Source organism: Macaca fascicularis, chromosome 12 (assembly GCF_037993035.2).
Source record: "Macaca fascicularis isolate 582-1 chromosome 12, T2T-MFA8v1.1".
Classification (NCBI taxonomy): Eukaryota; Metazoa; Chordata; class Mammalia; order Primates; family Cercopithecidae; genus Macaca; species Macaca fascicularis.
The window spans coordinates 137,508,780-137,527,682 of NC_088386.1; the positions used below are offsets into that span (position 1 = coordinate 137,508,780).

At 57.7% G+C, this 18,903-nt stretch overlaps 1 protein-coding gene and 1 long non-coding RNA gene across 5 annotated transcripts in view; one reads left to right on the forward strand and one right to left on the reverse strand.

Annotated features, from left to right (window-relative positions):
* The window catches only part of LOC141408255 (uncharacterized), a 44,992-nt gene extending 43,280 nt beyond the window's left edge, over positions 1-1,712 (reverse strand). Inside the window, exon 1 of the long non-coding RNA XR_012421693.1 lies at positions 1,599-1,712. This is a non-coding gene — a long non-coding RNA (uncharacterized lncRNA). The remainder of the gene's footprint in view (positions 1-1,598) is intronic.
* Positions 1,713-6,836: 5,124 nt separating this feature from the next.
* BOK (BCL2 family apoptosis regulator BOK) lies at positions 6,837-18,869 on the forward strand. Of its 4 annotated transcripts, XM_005574887.5 has the most exons (5): positions 6,837-7,088; positions 7,541-7,789; positions 10,043-10,171; positions 15,987-16,150; positions 17,522-18,869. In XM_005574887.5, exons 2-5 carry the CDS (start codon positions 7,570-7,572, stop codon positions 17,645-17,647), a joined length of 639 nt encoding a protein of 212 aa, XP_005574944.1. In that variant the 5' UTR covers positions 6,837-7,088; positions 7,541-7,569; the 3' UTR covers positions 17,648-18,869. The 4 variants fall into 4 exon arrangements, with proteins under 4 accessions (XP_005574944.1, XP_073866943.1, XP_073866944.1 ...); XM_074010842.1 differs by lacking the exon at positions 10,043-10,171; XM_074010843.1 differs by lacking the exon at positions 7,541-7,789.
* The last annotated feature ends 34 nt before the right edge of the window (positions 18,870-18,903 follow it).

Here is an 18,903-nt window from a genome sequence, read left to right on the forward strand (position 1 = left end):
GCCTCCCAAAGTGCTGGGATTACAGCCGTGAGCCACCGCGCCTGACCCTAAAAAAAAGTTTTTTAAACTTCGCCAGGTGTGGTGAAGTTTAATTCAGTTACTCGGGAGGCTGAGGCACGGGAATCACTTGAACAGGTGTGGTGAAGTTTCCTCAGCTACGCAGGAGGCTGAGGCACGAGAATCGTTTGAACAGAGGAGGCCAACCTGAACAAGCCACTTCAGCCTGGGTGACAGAGAGAGATCCTGACTCAAAAAAAAAAAAAAAGAGCAGGGCCAGACAGGACCTACCTATGCCTGAAGCTGCTGCAGCTCAACCCCCCATTCCCCGCCCCCATCTCCTGCATGGCTTTTTCCCTGCAAGTATATACTTTCCTCTGCAATGCCAGCGCGTTCAGAAACTCACATCCCACTTTTAAACGCTGACACCTATGACGAGCTCTTCCTCGATGGTAAGGAGCCCTCGGCCACGAGCAGCAAGCCCAGCTTATAAAGGACAAGGGGTTCGGTCGCCTTCCAGCCCATCAAGGATCACTGCTGGATAGAAACCACGGCTCTGTGGGCCTTGTGGGCGGGTCCTGCCCTCCTCAGAGGGAGAATGCAGTGACCAGGAGGTGATGGAGGGTGTCAGCCTGGGGCATGTGCAGACACACACCACCCAGCAGAAAGATTCTGGGCAGCTCACCACACAGCCCTCTGCCTGGTTTCGAAAAAAGGGGACCATCTGAAGGCCACCGGGTGGTGGGTGGAGAGGCCAGTCCAGAGTGAGACGGCCGGCACAAAGTCCAAGGGCTCTGCTGTCACTGACCCCAGTGGCCTACAGGCTGAATGCCCGCCCAGTCCCATCCTCCCCTGCGTCACCGACCCCAGTGGCCTGCAGGCTGAACGCCCATCCATCCCCGGCATGGCTTCCCCACTGTACCTGAGACAGGGTTATTTATTTATTTTGAGACGGAGTTTCACCCTTGTAGCCCAGGCTGGAGTGCAGTGGCACGATCTTGGTTCATTGCAACCTCTGCCTCCTGGGTTCAAGCAATTCTGCCTCAGCCTCCTGAGTAGCTGGGACTACAGGTGCCCACTACCACACCCAGCAAATTTTTTGTATTTTTAGTAGAGACAAGGTTTCACCATGTTGGCCAGACTGTTCTCCAACTCCTGACCTCAGGTAATCCACCCACCTCACCTCCCAAAGTGCTGGGATTACAGGTGTAAGCCACTGCAACCAGCTGAGACCGGGTAATTTACAAAGAAAAGAGATTTGGGCCGGGCGTGGTAGCTCACGCCTTTAATCCCAGCACTTCAGGAGGCTGAGGAGGGTGGATCACAAGGTCAGGAGATGGAAACCATCCTGGCCAACACGGTGAAACCTCGTCTCCACTAAAAAATACAAAAAAGTACTCGGGCGTGGTGGCGGGCGCCTGTAGTCCCAGCTATACAGGAGGCTGAGGCAGGAGAATGGCGTGAACCCAGGAGGCAGAGCTTGCAGCGAGCCGAGATCACGCCACTGTACTCCAGCCTGGGCGACAGAGTGAGACTCCATCTCAAAAAAAAAAAAAAAAAAAAAAAAAGGAAAGAAAAAAAAAGTTATTTAATTGGCTTACCGTTCCACAGGCTATACAGGAAGCATGGCTGGGAGGCCTCAGGAAACTTACAATCACGGCGGAGGGCGAAGAGGAAGGAGGCACGCCCTATGTGGCCGGAGGAGGAGGAGGAATAGAGTGAAGGGGGAGGTGCCACACACTTTTAAACAGGCAGATCTCGTAAGTACTCACTCACTATCACGAGAACCGCAAATTCGCCCCCATCATCCAGTCACCTCCCACCAGGCTCCTCCCCCAACACTGGGGTTTACAATTTGACATGAGATTCGGGCTGGGACGCAGATCCAAGCTGTATCACCCACACAACTCACTTCAGGGTCTAGCATTGGCAAGGGCAGTTGCCTCTACCCCGAGGGGTACCCCTCAGTGAGGGAAGTCTCTGGACACAGGGAGGGAGGCTCTGGAAGCCTTCTAAGACCGGCAGACCTCCCTCCCCACTCCATGATAGGAGAGTCTCAGATCTGCCTCAGACTCATCAGGCAAAGGAAATGCATGACAGATCTACTCACAGCATCTGGGATTTGCAGCCAGCTGGAGCAGGTGGCTGCATAGAGGAAGGTGCCCTGCTGCTGGGGGGCATCACACATTTGCCACCATGGGAGGGAGGGCTTAGCTCAGTCTCCAAGGTGGCACAAGGCCACAACAGCCTTCCAGGAGGAAAACCAGGATGCCGCTGTTCTGTGCCGTCAGGGGCTGGCTCTGTATGGCAGGGCCTGAGCCAAGGAGGGGAGAGGACCAGGGTGCGGGAGGCAAGCAGCCATCGCATGAGTGATGAGACAGAGAGGAGCCATGAGGAGGTGAATGGCTAGGCTGGGAGAAGCCCAAGGCCGAGGGGCTGGCTTGAATTTGGAATGCTGAATGTGGGCATCACTGGGTTATGGACCCCTCCGTGCCCCACTCTGTGACCACACAGCAGCCTTGAGTGAGCAGGCTCTTACGGAAATCCACCATCCTCCAGGTCACATTCCACAGGAGCTGATGGGGGCCCACCTGCTTCCATGCCACCCAGGGCCAGGTATGAGACCCAGGCCTGACCGCTTAGCACCTTCCCCACGTCCAGCCATAGCTGGCTTGGAAATGGGCAGAGTACAGGAGCTGCCCACCACAGGGGATCTCCCAGAGCTACCTGGACAGCCTGACCTTTTTCCACTGGCAAAGCCTGAACTTGTGAGGTATAGACAGGGAGCTGTGAGCTTTATCCTGCAATTACACCAGGACAGTCTAAGAGTGGAGCCATCACAGAGGAACACAGATGGAAAGTGACTCCTGGATCCAGCTATGCCTGAAACCAACAGACCTCTCTCTCTGGTCACACAGATCAACAAACTGCCCTGTGCTTAAGCCAGTCTGGTGGGCTGGTATCAGCACTCAGAAGCCTACTCACCAACCAGGGACCGAGTTCCATGCTAGGTCAACACTGGGACAGAGAGAGGGGTCAGATGCATGGCAAGAGTGAATGCAAGAATTCTGCAGAGACAGAAAATCAGGGCCAAAGGTGACCAGAGAATTGTAGGCTCCCAAGAAGTCAAAGCACTCTTGGGAAATTGAGGGCTGGGACTGGGCCTCCTCCAGGTCTCCATGGACAGGAAGACCTCAGCTGACTCTAGCATGACCCAAGCTTTTTAAGGTCTGAATAAGGGTTTGCGGTCTAGGTACTCCAGATTGCTTAATCTCCTAATCTGCTCTCTTTTTAAAATTTGTTTTAGAAACGAGTCTTTGCTAAGTTACCCAGGCTGAGTGCAGTGGCTATTCACAGGCACTACAGCCCTGAACTCCTGGGCTCAAGCAATCCTCTTGCCTCAGTCTCCAAAGTAGCTGGGACTACTAGTGCGGTGTCACTGTGCTGGACTTGATCTCCTCTTCATAAACACTTAGGTCATTTTCAGTTCCTTACTGCTAGCAACGTTCCGTATCGAACATCCAGAGACACAGCTTTACCTGGTTTCTGCAGCTCCTGGGGTACAGAACATGTCTATCAATTATGCCCAGTGACCCACTATCCCCATGTCAGTGCCCAAGAGACAGCTCCAACAGGAGACAGGAAGCAGGAAGTATGAACTCATTTTGCACAGGAGGAAACTGAGCCTGTGAATGGGGCAGGAAGTTGCCTGAGGCTACACAGCGGGAAGGTTGCAGGTGTGAGCTTCCTGGTCTCCTCCCTGCAATTATAGGCTCTTCCCCTGACAGAAGTACTTCAGGAACCATGGAGTCAGACCCCAAGGTTTACAGTCTGGCCATGCCCAGTCTTGCAGTGACTCCTTGGGAGAACTCTTTTCCCTCTCTGCATTTTTATAATGCTAGCTATAAAATACAGGGAATCCCAAACCTGACTGCTCTTCAGAAATTCGAGGCACACACTGTCCAAGGAGCTCTAGACTCTGCATTAAAGAGTACATTAAAATGCACCCTCAGATTTTACAGTATTATAGCTTTTCTGAAAAAGCAGTTAACAATGACTGAGCACTTATTACATGACATGGATTAAGAATTCAGTCCTCCCAACAATCCTGGGAGATAGGTATTATTATTCTCCCTACTCCCCAGTCAGGAAAGTCATAGCAGATAGAGGTTCCATAGCTTTCATTATCTTCTGGTAATGTTCCTTACAGGTTTTGGTATTAATGTTACATTGACCTCATAAAATGAGTTGGGAAATACTCCCTCAGTTTTAGTCTCTGTGCAGGTTTGTATGAGACTGGTGGTATTTTTTTTAACTGCTGGGAATTTCTCAATGAAACCATCTGAACCTAGAATTGTCTTTGTGGGAAGATTTTAAATTACAGATTCCATGTATTTAATTGGTGTAGGACTATCCAGATTTTCTATTTCTTTTAGCATCAGTTTTGGTAAGTTGTGTATCATCTAAAATTTCAAATGTACTGTTGAAAAGTCCTCCATACTATCTTCTTATCCCTTTAATGCTTGTAGTATCTATAGTGATGTCCTCTTTTTCATTCTTGATAGTGAAATTTGTGTTATCTTTGTTCTTACTCAATCTTTCCAGAGGTTTATCAGTTCTATTAATCTCTTCAGAGAACCAATTTTTGGCTTTATTGATTTTCTCATTTTTTCCTTTATTCCATTAATTTCTGCTCTTATTTTTATTATTTCCTTTCATCTTTAGTTTTATTTTTCTTTTTCTAGCTTCTTGAGTGGAAGCTTAGAGCAGTAATTTTCTTTTTCTTTTTCTTTTTTTTTTTTGAGATGGAATCGCACTCTGTTGTCCAGGCTAGAGTGCAGTGGCATGATTTTGGTTCACTGCAACCTTCACCTCCCAGGTTCAAGCAATTCTCCTGCCTCAGCCTCCTTAGTAGCTGGGATTACAGACACCTGCCACCACACCCAGCTCATTTTCTTTTTTTTTTTTTTTTTTTTTTTTTTTTTGAGACGGAGTCTCGCTCTGCCGCCCAGGCTGGAGTACAGTGGCCGGATCTCAGCTCACTGCAAGCTCCGCCTCCCAGGTTTACGCCATTCTCCTGCCTCAGTCTCCCGAGTAGCTGGGACTACAGGCGCCCGCCACCTCGCCCGGCTAGTTTTTTGTATTTTTAGTAGAGACGGGGTTTCACCGTGTTAGCCAGGATGGTCTCGATCTCCTGACCTCGTGATCCACCCGCCTCGGCCTCCCAAAGTGCGGGGATTACAGGCTTGAGCCACCGCGCCCGGCCTCATTTTCTTGTATCTCTAGTAGAGATGGGGGTTTCACCATGTTGACCGGGCTGGTCTCGAACTCCTGAGCTCAGGTGATCTGCCCACCTTGGCCTCCCAAAATGCTGGGATTACAGGCGTGAGTCCCTTTGCCTGGCCTAATTTTCAATCTTTCTTCTAAAGCTATCCAATTTCCTCTAAGCAGTGTTTTGGTTGTACTGCACAGCATTTGATATCTTATTTTTCACTGTTCTTGTCAACATGTTTTACCCCTTCCACTGTGATTATTGACCCATTGATTATTTATAAGTGTGACATGTAAGCCGGCACGGTGGCTCACGTCTGGAATCCCAGCACTTTGGGAGGCCGAGTCGGGTGGATCACGAGGTCAGGAGATGGAGACCATCCTGGCTAACACGGTGAAACTCTGTCTCTACTAAAAATACAAAAAATTAGCCGGGCGTGGTGGCGGGCGCCTGTAGTCCCAGCTACTGGGGAGGCTGAAGCAGGAGAATGGCGTGAACCCCGGAGGCGGAGGTTGCAGTGAGCCGAGATCGCCCCACTGAGCTCCAGCCTGGGCGACAGAGGGAGACTCCGTCTCAAAAAAAAAAAAAAAAAAAATTTGATATGTAATTTCCAAGCATTTGCAGATTTTCCAGTTATTGACTTCTAATTCAGAGAGGACACACTGTATGATTTCAATCCTTTGAAATTTGCTGAGACTTGTATAAGGTCCATGGTCCATTTCGATAAGCGTCCTATGTGCACATGGGAAGAGTAAGTAGGTTTTAGTGTTGTACATATGTGAATTAGGTCAAGTTGGTTAATCCTGTTGTTCAAACTGTGTGAGGTTGATTCAAGGATAAAGAAAGAAACCAGTGGGATACAGTTCCGAAAGACACACACACACACACACACACACACACACTTCAGTTATGCTGAGATGTTGGGGACTCCTCCAATTCGGTGAAAAAAAAGTTATGCTTTTCAATAAATGATGCCAGGTCAATTGGATATCCACACGGAAAAAAATGAGCTCTGGCCCCGTACCACACCATTCACAATAATTAATATCTAATTAATCATAGATCTAAATATGAGCCCTAAAACAAGCTTCTAAAACACAGGAGGATATCCTAATAAAAAGTTACTAACTATAAAGAAAATACTGATAAATTGGACATCACTAAGAGTAACTCCTGTTCATCCAAAGCAAAAATAAACCACAAAATAGAAGAAGGCATTTGCGATAACGTCAATCAACGGGCATCCAAGAATCCGTCTACAATACAAAGGGCACGCGTCGGACCAAGAACTCGTATCCAGACTATGGAAAGAACCTCTACGAACGAAGTAGACAGACAACCCGATTTTCAAACGGACCCGGGCGAACACCCAGGCGGCTGGGGCTGGTTCTAGGCCCCCATTGCTCCGCCTTGCAGGGGCCGCTCCGGCCTGGTCGCCGCCTCCGGGCGCATCCAGGGAACTCGCTCGGTCCTCCTTAAGTGGGAGGCGGTCGGAGAAGCTCGGGCCGCGTCTCCCCGACTCCGCCCCCGGGGTTGCCTTTCCCTTAGAAGGCCAAGCCCTAAGCCCAGCCTCTCGCCCGCTGGGAGTCGCGCGGTGCCCCCCTCGCTGCCCAGGACCCCGACGCCGCGGCCGGAGCCCCCAGCGAGCGCGGGAAGCCCCGCGGACCTCGCGCTCCCGGCTCGGGCGCGGACGGGGCGGGCGCCGGGGCGGGGCGCGCGTCCTCGCGGGTCTGAATGGAAGGGTCGAGGTCGGCGGCGGCGGCGAGCAGATCCTGAAGCCAGAACTCCACCCCGGCGCCCGCGCCATGCGGCGGGAGAGGTGAGCGCGGCGGGCGTGGCGTCCGTGCCGGGGTGCCCGGGAACGGCGAGGCCGGGGACACGCGCGCAGGACGCGAGCGGCGGAGGTGGGCGGCCCCGGGCGGGGGCGGGGCGGGCTGGGGTCCGGGCAGTCGCCGTGGGGGACGCGCTGGGCTGTGCCCTCCGCCCCCGCCGCCCACGCACTCGTCTTCGAGGGCGGGCCCGGCGGCCCCGGAGCAACCCGCCGTGTCCCCGCGGCCCCTCCGCTCCCTGGCAGCGGCGGGGAATGTCTGTGGCTGAATCGAGGCTCTGAAAGAACGTGGCGCTGGGTTTTTAAAGATTTGGGGCACAAAAAACGAGAGCGGACCGGGCGCCGGCTACGGCCCTTCCCGAGGGCCACGCCCAGCCCGGCGCCCCGCGCGCCCCGTTCCCCGCGCCGCTTCCCTCCACCCGGCTGAGCGCTTGTGCCCGCAGGTGCGGCGCCCCCCACCCGCGTCGCCGCCATGGAGGTGCTGCGGCGCTCCTCGGTCTTCGCCGCCGAGATCATGGATGCCTTTGACCGCTCGCCCACCGACAAGGAGCTGGTGGCCCAGGCCAAGGCGCTGGGCCGGGAGTACGTGCACGCGCGGCTACTGCGCGCCGGCCTCTCCTGGAGCGCGCCCGAGCGCGCCGCGCCTGTCCCGGGACGCCTGGCCGAGGTGTGCGCGGTGCTCCTGCGCCTGGGTGAGTGCGCCCTGGTGAGACCCCCAGCTGCGCCTCCTCCCCTGCTGGGCCGCAGCCTCCCTCCGAGGCCGAGATGAGGGGCTGGCCCAGGGGCGCCCACCCCCTGCCTGGGACGGCCAGGCGCTCGGGACAGGGCCACCCAGGCGGGTGCTCCCAGATCTGCTCTCAGGCCTCCCACGGCACAGGCCCCCCCATCAGCTGCCTGCTCAGCCCAGATTTCAGCCATGCTGGCCATAAACAATAGAAAGCTCCAGAAAGAATAATCTATTAGTGGGTGGCTAAGCTCCCACAGTGACCCTTGTTCTCTGCTGGGCACAGAAACCCTTTGTAGGAGCACGTGTCCCGATGTTTATTTTGGAAAACAGATCCTTGCTGTTACTGGCCGAGATCCCGCCCGCTGCCCTCTGGATTCCAAGGCCTCCGAGGCCCCCCATTGGAAATTGCGCCCAACCGGGCTGGGTAGCCACAACCTCAGTATTCGTTGGTGCTGTGAGGACATCTGGGGGTGCTCGGTTCTGGGGTCACACACAGCCCACTGGCTGCCCCCACTGTCTCCAAGGTCTGGACTGCAGAGGGTGGGACCAGCCGTCCCTCACCACAGCTGGGCTGCCGCCGTCACCTGTGAATGTTTATGAGGTGCCCAAAGAGGGCACATGGGGCGCTTGTGGCTGAGCCCGGGAAGGGGAGGTGACAGCAGCGGTGAAACTCTGAATCGGTGGCTCTTCAGGCAGGGGGTTGGGGTTGGGGTTGGAGGTCATGACCCTGTGAGGGGACATGCTGCCTCCTTTCAGGCTGACGCTGGCATGGGCTGTGGGTGGCCCCTGCCTTTACATGGTGGGCTGGGCCCAGAGAGCAAAGCTGTGCAGACCTGGCCTGCCCAGGAGTGTGTGTGGGGTACACACAGAATCCATGGAGGCCAGCACAGAGCCTCCAGGAGGAGGTGGAGTCCCATGTGAGGCCTAGGTTGGAAGGAGGGAGAGGTCTCTGGGTGGGAGCGAGGTTGTTGGTGGGACTCCGTGAGACACGCCACCTGCTGCTGCCTCTAGCCAGACTCTGAGAATGACCCTAGGGGATCCTTTAGTGGCCTTCTGGGAAGATGATGCCAGACTCCTGGAATGGCTGAGAGGAAGTCCCAAATGTCCAGGGGGGCCCCGGAGGGACACAGCTCAGACCTGCATCTGCCCTCACAGCTACTCAGGGTCAGTCTCCCGAGGCCAGTGCTGTCTCCTGCCCTCGGGCAGCACGGACAGGAAGAAGCCTGGGTTGTGTCCCCACCTTCAGTCTGGGGCCAGCCTGCAGCAGCCCCAGAGGTCTGTGTTTGGGAGCCGCAGGGTCAGGCCTGGGAATTTCCATGTCACCCCCCACCCCCGGTCAGCCTCTCCTGGGCTCTGCTCTGGTTCCAGATCTTAATTAGTGAGATACAGAGCAGCTGGCTCCGGGGAGGGGATGAGGGCGCCTTTATCGGCCAGAATGGTCCGGTCAGCAGCATTACCCTGTTTGCTTTGGCTGGAGAATTGGCTGGGCTGGGGACTCCCAATCCCAGGGCCCTGTGGCATTCCTGGCACCATCTGCCCTGTGCCTGTGCACTGCTGCTGCCAAGGGCACCACAGGCAGCACTCGGGGCGGTGGGCCTGTAGGGGGCCGTCCTCGGCTGCCAGGGCGGGCTGATGCAGTGCCACCTCCAAGCACGTCCCCTTGGCAGCAAGAGCCCAGGTGGGAGTGTAGCAGTGCGGGTGGCCCAGGACAACGGCTCACCCTTTGCACCTGAGCAGTCCCTGAGCCATGCTAGGGCCTGAGCCAGGCTCTCGGGCTTCCCCCTGCTCTCACCCCGAAGCTTTCTCTGCCCAGCCCCTCCCCACGTCGGGCTCTGGCCGCCTGCCTGGTCCCTCCTGCTCTGGGCAGCTCGGCTGCCTGTCGGCTGTGAGTCACCAGCAGGCACGGCCCACGCTCTCGCAGGATTCCCGCCCCACCGGCTTGGCCGGCTTGGCCTAGGGGCTGGCTCGTCAGAGGGGCAGGACTGGGGGCACCCTCAGCACTTCCTTGGTCTCCTGGTCTCTAGGGGCCAAGGTTGGGGGACGGCTCAAGGGAGGTCAGATGGGGTTAAGTGGAGGTGGGAATCAGACAAGTTAAGTCAGGAACAGGCCGGAATTCAAGCAGGGTCAGGTGGGGTCAGGTGCAGGGTATGCCCCAAGCCAGTTGTGTCCCAGGGAGCTGGGGCGTGGGCTGTCTCTCACTGCCTTTGTGACCACACAGGGGATGAGCTGGAGATGATCCGGCCCAGCGTCTACCGCAACGTGGCTCGTCAGCTGCACATCTCCCTGCAGTCTGAGCCTGTGGTGACCGATGCGTTCCTGGCCGTGGCTGGCCACATCTTCTCTGCAGGTATGCCCAGCCTGCCCGTCCCATGGGACCTCAGGGAGGGATCTAGGGTCTGGCTCAGGCTCACAGGGACCCCACGAGCTGGCCCCCACCCATCCTGACGCTGCCCAGTGCTCACCGGTGCCATCTCGCCGCTGCGGGTGTCAGGAGCTGCCCAGCCACCAGCGTGGGCTCACACCACAGCATTCAGGGTCTCTTGTGGTTCTGCAGGCTGGTGGGCCTGCTGAGCAGCTGGCACAGGCTTCTCGAGCAGTGGTGGTTGTGGTCCAGCATCAGTGAGGCTGCACGACCTGCAGTCCTGTGGGGTGGCACGTCCTAGGGCTGCTTGGGTTCCTGCAGGGGCCCCCGCGCAGGGCTTGGGCTTCTCGTAGCGTGGTGCTGTGTCCCGAGGAGGAGTGGCCAGGGGCAGGTTTCCCAGACAGCTCCCGAGTAGATGCTGCCAGGCTGTTAGGATAGACCCTCAGAAGTCACGGGTGGCCAGGCGCGGTGGCTCAAGCCTGTAATCCCAGCACTTTGGGAGGCCTAGACGGGCGGATCACGAGGTCAGGAGATCGAGACCATCCTGGCTAACCCGGTGAAACCCCATCTCTACTAAAAAAAAAAAAAATACAAAAAAAACTAGCCGGGCGAGGTGGCGGGCGCCTGTAGTCCCAGCTACTCAGGAGGCTGAGGAGTAAACCCGAGAGGCGGAGCTTGCAGTGAGCTGAGATCTGGCCACTGCACTCCAGCCTGGGCGACAGAGCGAGACTCCGTCTCAAAAAAAAAGAAGTCATGGGTAACTGCTGGATTCTGGTGGTCAGAGGCAAGGCTTTAGGGCTCCAGCGTCCAGGAGAGGGGACAGCATGGGGGCAGGAAGTCCAAGCTGACTGGCTCCCGGGGGTGTCCAGAGAACAGCAGTGTGTCTCACCTGGCTGTGCCTGCCTCACCTGTGACCCTCCTGGGCACTCTCATCTCTGCCCTGGAGAGGCAACTCCGGGCCCCGCCTCCCCCCTCCTGCTGCTCCTGGCTGTCCACATGCTTCTAGGCCCACAGGAGGCTCAGGGCTTGTCTCCCCTGCTTGGTGCCCTGCTGTCCACTTGTCCAGCTGCCTCGGCCTGGATTTGTCCAGTGTGGCTTCTGTCCGCTTGCCCCGTGTCGTCTGGTCTGGCCCTGCAGACCTCAGCCCCTTTGACCTCTGTGACCTTGGATCCTGTCCTGGTACCCCGTGCTATGAGCTGCCCCTGGGTGTGGCAGGTGCTGGGTGCTGCCATAGGGGTGAGTGGTGCGCCAGCCCTGATGTGGCACCTCCCTGATCGGCACATCCCTCAGCTGTTTTCCAAGTGCTGTCTGGGTGCTGGGCACAGCTCTGGGCCAGCGAACCCCGGGTGAGCAGGATTCCCTGAAGTTTGGAGGAGGGGGAATGCTGGCAGCAGGGAGGCCTTGCACACCGTCGTCTGGGAGCTGGTCTGGGTCCGTGGCCAATCAGCTGTGTGACTGTGGCCCTCTGTCATCTCTGTGGCCTCAGCTGCCTTGTCTGCAGGGCAGTCCTGACAGCAGCAGGAGCCGGGCATCAGGCAGAGGCGCCAGAGGCAGCCACACCCTCGCTGTGGGAGATGCATCCCATACCACGGGGGGGACCCTCAGAGCTAGGGGTCTTCAGATGGCCTCAGGACCTCCACCCACCGGAGGGCAAGGGGAAGAGGCCAGAAGTGTGAGGACCACTGCCTCTCGCTCAGGCAGACCCCACCGTTGCGGGGTGACCTCCAGCTCCTCTCCCAGGCATCTCCTCTGACCCCGAGTGGGCTGGCCGGAAGCCTGGAGACAGAGCGGGGCTGACACCCTCGGCTGGAGGCCAAGGCGGCGGGGGCTGCCAGCGTTTGCTGACAGAGTCCGGCCTCTCCAGTGCCACACTTGCTCACTGCTGACCTCCCTGGACAGAAGTGACTTAGGCTGGGACGCAGCGGTGACCCTGCAGGCTGCTGGAGAGGGAAGGCTGAGTCCTGGGGTGGAGTCCTGGCGAGGTCTGGTCCTGCCCCCAGGCTTGTTTTGTTGCCACAGCATGTACTGGAGTGCCTCAGACCACACCTGGGGAGGGGCAGTGGCCTCAGGCTGTGGTGTGGGGTCAGGAGGCAGAACCGAGCTGGGTGCGGGCGAGACGCCCTGTCTGGCACTCCTTGGGGTGGCCTCAGAGCCTGGATTCTGTCACTGCTCCTGTGTTCCTCTGGGAGATTGTAAATGAATCCTCTTTGGCAGTGTGGCTCCAAGGCCCCCATATGGCAGCCCGGTGGGGCTGATGGTGGGGGGCCGGACCCAGCCAGGCTGAGGCGTGTCATGGAGCAGACCTAGGTTGACTGAGGGTGCATATGGGTAGGGGCTGGGGAGTGGGCGGGTGGTGTGGCTCAGGGGCCGGGTGGGCAGGGGGCAGGGTCCACGGCACAGTGGGCGGCAAAAGCACGGTGGCAGGAGCTGGCGAGCTGGTGCCCGCCCCTCCTTCCCCCAGGGTAGCCCAGGCAGGCACCCGGAGGAGGCAGCGGGTGGGGCCCAGGAAGGAAGCCAGGAGTGGAAGGCGTCCTGGGCTGACGACCCCTCTTGGCCCTCCCTGGGCCGATGCTGGTGCGTGGTCGGCCCCCCGGGCGTCTGTCTCGGGGCTGCTGGGTTTACGAGCCGCAGGCTGGCTTTAAAAGGAACAGTCACTTCCGAGAATGCAGCAGCCTGCCCGGGCCCCGGAGGTGGAGCAGGCCCCGGAGGTGGGCCTCCCGCTTTGGCAGGGAGAGAGGATGGGGCCAGGATGCCCCTGCCCGCCCAGCCTTGCCTGAGCAGGGCCTGGCCTGAGGTGGGGGCGGTTTCTAGGAAGGCTCTGGTTGGTTCTGGGAGGGCGCCTGAAGGCCGGGGAGGGCTGAGGGGAACGGTGATGGCGGGACGAGTGGGCACACAGCTGACAGGGGATGTTGGGGGGCACCGACCAGGTGGTTTGGACCATGTGTAGAGTTCAGTTTAAGTCTTGTGGGTTTCACTGGAAAACTGGAGCTGACTTCCTTGTGGTCAACATCCCCCACCCCACCTAGCGCCCCAGGCTTGTCCCATGCAGGCCTGGCTCTGGCCACGCGGCAGCCTCCACACCACCACCTGCCTGAGGGGAGCCGCGCAGGCTGAAGCACAGGAGCTGCGTGACCTGCAACGGGTTTCTGAACCTCCCTGAACTTAGAGCCACCTGACTAGGGAGCTAGGGCAGGGCCGCTCCCTTCTGCCCCTCAGGCCCACTGGCAGCTGCACCCCCAATCCCCTTCACCCTTTGTCCATCCCAGTCCTCTTGGGCCCTTTTGCCTACAGAGTGAGCCTCTAGCCTCAAGGTGCTTTACATGTCCTTGCCTCCCTGCCTGAGGCCCCTCCCATGCCAGCCACCCCTGCACACTCTGACCCCGGGTCTTCCTCCCTCTCTTCCTCTTAGCAGGCACCCCGAGGGTGTGCGCCCGGCCCAGCCCCTCCACTGCAGGCAGGCGGCACGACCTGCACTGGCTGGGGCTTTGGCTGGTGATGTGAGCCACCTGATGGCCGCAGGGCAGGGCTCCGTGGGGGTCTCCAAGTCTCCAGCCCCAGGAGCCTCCCATGAAGGCAGAGGCCAACAAATGTTTTCTGACTGTTTTCATTTAGGGCTTCAAAGTTCCCACTCAGGACTTTGGAATAACTCATTTCCAAAGTGGTAGAACTCGTTTTCCTCCCCATTTAAAAGTCGGCAATAGTTTTTTCTTCTTTGAATTTGAATTGTATTTCTATAACTACATATGTAATTTTATATAATTCTTCTAATTATAGTTTTACTATAAGAAAAATTTAAATGGCTGGGTGCAGTGACTCACGCCTGTAATCCCAGCACTTTGGGAGGCCGAGGTGGTTGGATCACCTGAGATAAGGAGTTCGAGACCAGCCTGACCAAAAAGAAGAAACCCTGTCTCTAATAAAAATACAAAATTAGCTGGGCGTTGTGGCACATGCCTGTAATCTCAGCTACTCAGGAGGCTAAGACAGGAGAATCGCTTGAACCTGGGAGGCAGAGGTTGCGGCGAGCTGAGATTGTACCACTGCTCTCCAGCCTGGGTGACAGAGGCAGACCCCTATTCTTTCTTTTTTCTTTTTTTTTTTTTTTTTTTTTGTGACGGAGTTTCACTCGTCGGCCAGGCTGGAGGTGCAGTGGTGCAATCTTGGCTCACTGCAACCTCCATCTCCTGGGTTCAAGCAATTCTCCTGCCTTAGCCTCTCAAGTAGCTGGGATTACAGGCGTGTGCCACCACGCCTGGCTAATTTTTGTATTATTAGGAGAGACAGAGTTTCACCATGTCAGCCAAGCTGGTCTCGAACTCCCGACCTCAGGTGATCCACCTGCCTCGGCCTCCCAGAGTGCTGGGATCACAGGCATGAGCCACCGTGGCCAGCCAAAGAGACCCTATTAAAAAAAAAAAAATGCTGGGTGCGGGGGCTCACGCCCGGCCTGCCTTCTATGGCCGACCACCACATTTATGTATCCATTTATCTGTTGAAGGACACTTGGGTTCTTTCCACCTTTTGGCAATTGTGAATTGGCTGCTGTGAACGTCTGTGACTATTTGTTGGAGCTGGTTTTTGTTTTCATAAAAGATCCAGGTTTGCTGCTTTATGAGGGACTGGAGAGCAGTGCTTCATCTTTGCATGTGCGGTGTCCTCAGGCTGACTCCCTCCAGGGATCACTGCTGGGCGGCATGTTTTGTGGCCGTTCAGATACAGCTGGGCTTCCCACCAAGGTTTACAAGGCTTTGCAGTTGCCTGAATCTTCACACTGCCATTTAAAAGCATTTATTTATTTATCTAGAGACGGGGTCTCGCTCTGTCGCTCAGGCTGGAGTGCCGTGGCGCAATCTTGGCTCACTGCAACCTCCGCCTCCCCGGGTTCAAGCGATTCTCCTGCTTCAGCCTCCTGAGTAGCTGGGATTACAGGTGCATGCCACCACGCCCAGCTAAGTTTTTTGTGTATCTTTTGTAGAGACGGTGTTTCACCATGTTGGTCAGGCTGGTCTTGAACTCCTGACTTTGTGATCTGCCCGCCTCGGCCTCCCATAGTGCTGGGATTACAGGCGTGAGCCACCGTGCCTCGCCTACAAGCTTTTAATGCAATAGATCACATCTTGTTTTAATTTGCCTTTCTTGGGTTATGAATGAAGGTGAACATGTTTTGTGTCTCTGATTTATAATTTTTTTGTGTGAATCAGCTGTTCCAGTTCTGTGCTGGTAGTTCTTTTGAAAGCCTCTCTTTTCTCGCTAATACATAAAATGTCTGTCCGTGTTGAGGCGTTGTGTCCTGCCTTTTGTTCTTTCCCCCGCTGTCGCCATCTTTTGTCTTCTCTTTCAAGGCGGCTTCCATCTCAGTTCAGCCTCAGCAGGTTAGGGGTCTGGGGAAGGCGGTTTCTCCGCAGGCCTCAGCTTCTTTATATGTAAAATCTGGATGCCAGGCCTGCTGCGGGAACAGGCTGCCGCGGGGTGCTGACTGTGAGGTCACTGGCTGCTCACTGGCTGCTGCCCTCAGTTCCCTCGCCTCACCCCGCATTGTAGCTGCGGCCTCCTCCACAGACGTGGGCTGGGCAGGTGTGCAGTGGAGTCCGAGAAACCTGCCTGCCCGAGAACTGCCTGAGAGGGTGGACAGGCGGCCAGCTGGCCAGGTGTCCTGTAGGGGAGCGGTCCCCCTTGGGAGGGTCCCTGGTCATTAGCTGGACAGCAAGCACAACAGCAGCTCAGAGAGGCCCAGCCCCTTCCTTCAGTGCTCCCGTGGGCGGGATTCAAGTTCTGGTCTTGACCATCTCTCTCCTTGCAGGCATCACGTGGGGCAAGGTGGTGTCCCTGTATGCGGTGGCCGCGGGGCTGGCTGTGGACTGTGTGAGGCAGGCCCAGCCTGCCATGGTCCACGCTCTCGTGGACTGCCTGGGGGAGTTTGTGCGCAAGACCCTGGCAACCTGGCTGCGGAGACGCGGCGGATGGGTGAGCGCCTGAGCGCCCGCGGGGGTGGGAGAGCTGGGGTGCCAGGGTGCAGAGGTATGGGAGGGAGTGGCGCGTGGGTGATCACCTGAGCACTGCTGGGGGAGACGGGCGAGGCAGGGAGTGCGGCAAAGGCCGAGACCTACAGGCAGGCCCTGGGCGCTCTCCTCTGCCCGGATCCAGCACTGACTTACCCCCTGACCCTACCCCTGTACTAAAGACCCGCTGCCCCCAGCCCCTGCCCACCCGAGTGGGAAAAGCAAGGCCCCGAGGGGTGAGTATCAGAGCCAAACCCTTCGTCTGTCTCCATGCCCCCAGCTTCCCGCCCTGCCCTGTCCAGACCACAGGTGCTCCTGGGGCCTGGGTATGGAGGGCAGCTCCCCTGCCCAGAGTCCAGCGTTCTTTCCTGCACAGCGGGTGTTGGGCCCGGTGTGTCAATCAGTGGCCAGGGATGACAGGGCTCAGACCCCTCTGCTGGGGCCTTTGGTTCAACATCTCGAGAGATTGAAGTCAAGTGGTCTGTGGGAGCTGCCGTCTCCCGAAGGCTGAATTGGGGGTGGGGGAGGACACTGTCCTAAGATGACACGCGGCTACAGGCATCCCTCAGCACAGAAACCCCAAGACTTCCGTCCCCTCCTGCCTTCCTCCTGTGGAGTCTGGCATGGGGCTGGGCACTGTGTGCCCTGTGGGCGAGGACACTTTGAGCAACGCCAAGGCCACAGGTCCAGGCTGCAGGGAAAAGACGTCATTTATTAGCAGGAAGTGAAGGGAATAAGAGAATTGGATGTTCATTCACTCATCCAGGAGGAACTTCAGAGTCCAGGGAGTCCTTGGGCTTCTGGAAGCGCAGTTCCTGCTGTTGTTCCAGGCAGAGTCTGAATGAAGCTGGGTTTGCCTCTTCCTGGCAGCCCAGGCTCCGAGGCCCCACAGGAGGACGCTGGGGTACTTGTAGCCCCTGGGGCGCAGCAGGCAGGTGGTTGAGGGGAGCTGGCACCCTGGTCTGGATGTCCGGAGCCCCAGCAAGGGCCACGAAGGTCTCTCTCCTGCTTGGCAGGGGCCCTCCGGCCGGCCTGGCCTGGCTTCCCTCTGTCCCCACCTCCGGTGCCTCCTGGCCCTTCACACTGGCTGAATGTGCACGGTGTCGGGTCTGGTCTTGTGCTGGAGACTTCAGTCCAGGCCGCAGACCTCCTTCCCGAACAGTCTCCTGCATTCCCTCACACAATTTGCTGATATTCTGGTGCACAGTGCTTGGGGGCCTGGCGGTTTCGGGGGGCCTGGTGGTGCTGGGGGCCTGGCAGTTTCGGGGGGCCTGGTGGTGCGGGGGGTCTGGCAGTGTTGGTTCTGCTCTCTCACGTTCTCCCTCTTCCCTCCCAGACTGATGTCCTCAAGTGTGTGGTCAGCACAGACCCTGGCCTCCGCTCCCACTGGCTGGTAGCCGCACTCTGCAGCTTCGGCCGCTTCCTGAAGGCTGCCTTCTTCGTGCTGCTGCCAGAGAGATGAGCTGCCCACCTGGGCAGTGGCCGCAGCCTGGCCCCCTGGGCCTGACGCAGGAGGCCCTCAGCACCCGGACACATCTTCCTCCTCCCCACCCGAGCCTGGAGCACTCTAACCCTTGGAGACCCCCTAAGCCCCGTTCCTCCAGAGACCGAGGCCCTCCAGAAGGGCTGAGCGGGGATAGGCTTGCCTGAGCCTGGAGCTGGGCTTTGGGGCAGCCTGCGACCCTCCCCACTTGTGCCCCTTCTCCTGGGATCTCTGTGTCTTCCCTTTTCTTTCTGGGGCCAGGAAGTCAGCGTCAACTCCTAGGCCCCAGATGCAGGGGCCCGGAAACACCTGCTCTCCCCTGAGCCCCAAATGCAGGGGCCTGGGAACACCGTGCTGTCACCTGAGCCTGGGGGTCCCATCCCAGGAAGAGGGGCTGTCTCAGGACCTGAGTCCTCAGGGGCCCCGCACATTCAATCTGAAGGTGACCCTGGCCTGGCCGAAGCTGGAAGAGCCGTGGGGACGCAGCCAGTAAACAGAGCGTAAGGCTCACGTGCTGGTTGGTTAATCCGTTTCTGGAGGAAGAGTATGACCCCCACCTGTGATGGGGTCCTTGTGTGGTGGGGACCGGGGCCAGTGGGCTCCAGACCGCATGCTTAACCCGTGGATGTGAAACCTGCAGCAGAGAAGGAAGGTCGCATGAGCTAGATCCCGCTTAACCCATGGATGTGGAACCTGCGGCAGAGAAGGAAGGTCGCATGAGTCAGATCCCAGTCCAGTAGTCAGTGGAGGGTGAGGGTGACCCCATCTGCTATTTTTGTGCCCATCCTCAGACAGCCATTTGGGGATGTGCCTATTAGGGCTCCCTAAGAACTCAGATGCCCAGGAAGCCCAGCCCCTCAGGACGTACCCACACGCAGCCTTCCCTTGACGCCTACGTTTCTGGGCACATGAGGCATCTTTCCTGGAACCCCGAGCCAGCCCTGTCCCGCCCCAACGCAGCATGGCACTCAGGAGATACAGGCTGGATGTGGGGCGGTCCTTCTGGGGAGGCCTGGCCTAGCAGCCTGCCCTCTGCACGCTGCCCACCTGAGCCCTCCCTGCCAGGCTTCATGCTGGGATGGGCCACATGCCAGGACAAGAGGACCCCAGCAGAAAGCCAGCCCCGGACTCACATGGCATTCAGATCCCACTGGGGGGTTGGGGTGGTAATAAACTTCTCCAAATGATCATTCTCATTTTACACAGAATGTCACTCGCGTGTGTTAAAATGGCTT

What these genes read in the sequence shown, in the direction of transcription:
- BOK (XM_005574887.5), top strand. Translation starts at nt 7,570, where the DNA reads ATGGAGGTGCTGCGGCGCTCCTCGGTCTTCGCCGCCGAGATCATGGAT. An exon ending in TGGCCACATCTTCTCTGCAG is followed by an intron (nt 10,172 to 15,986) that starts GTATGCCCAGCC and finishes CTCTCCTTGCAG; the next exon opens with GCATCACGTGGGGCAAGGTG. An exon ending in TGCGGAGACGCGGCGGATGG is followed by an intron (nt 16,151 to 17,521) that starts GTGAGCGCCTGA and finishes CTTCCCTCCCAG; the next exon opens with ACTGATGTCCTCAAGTGTGT.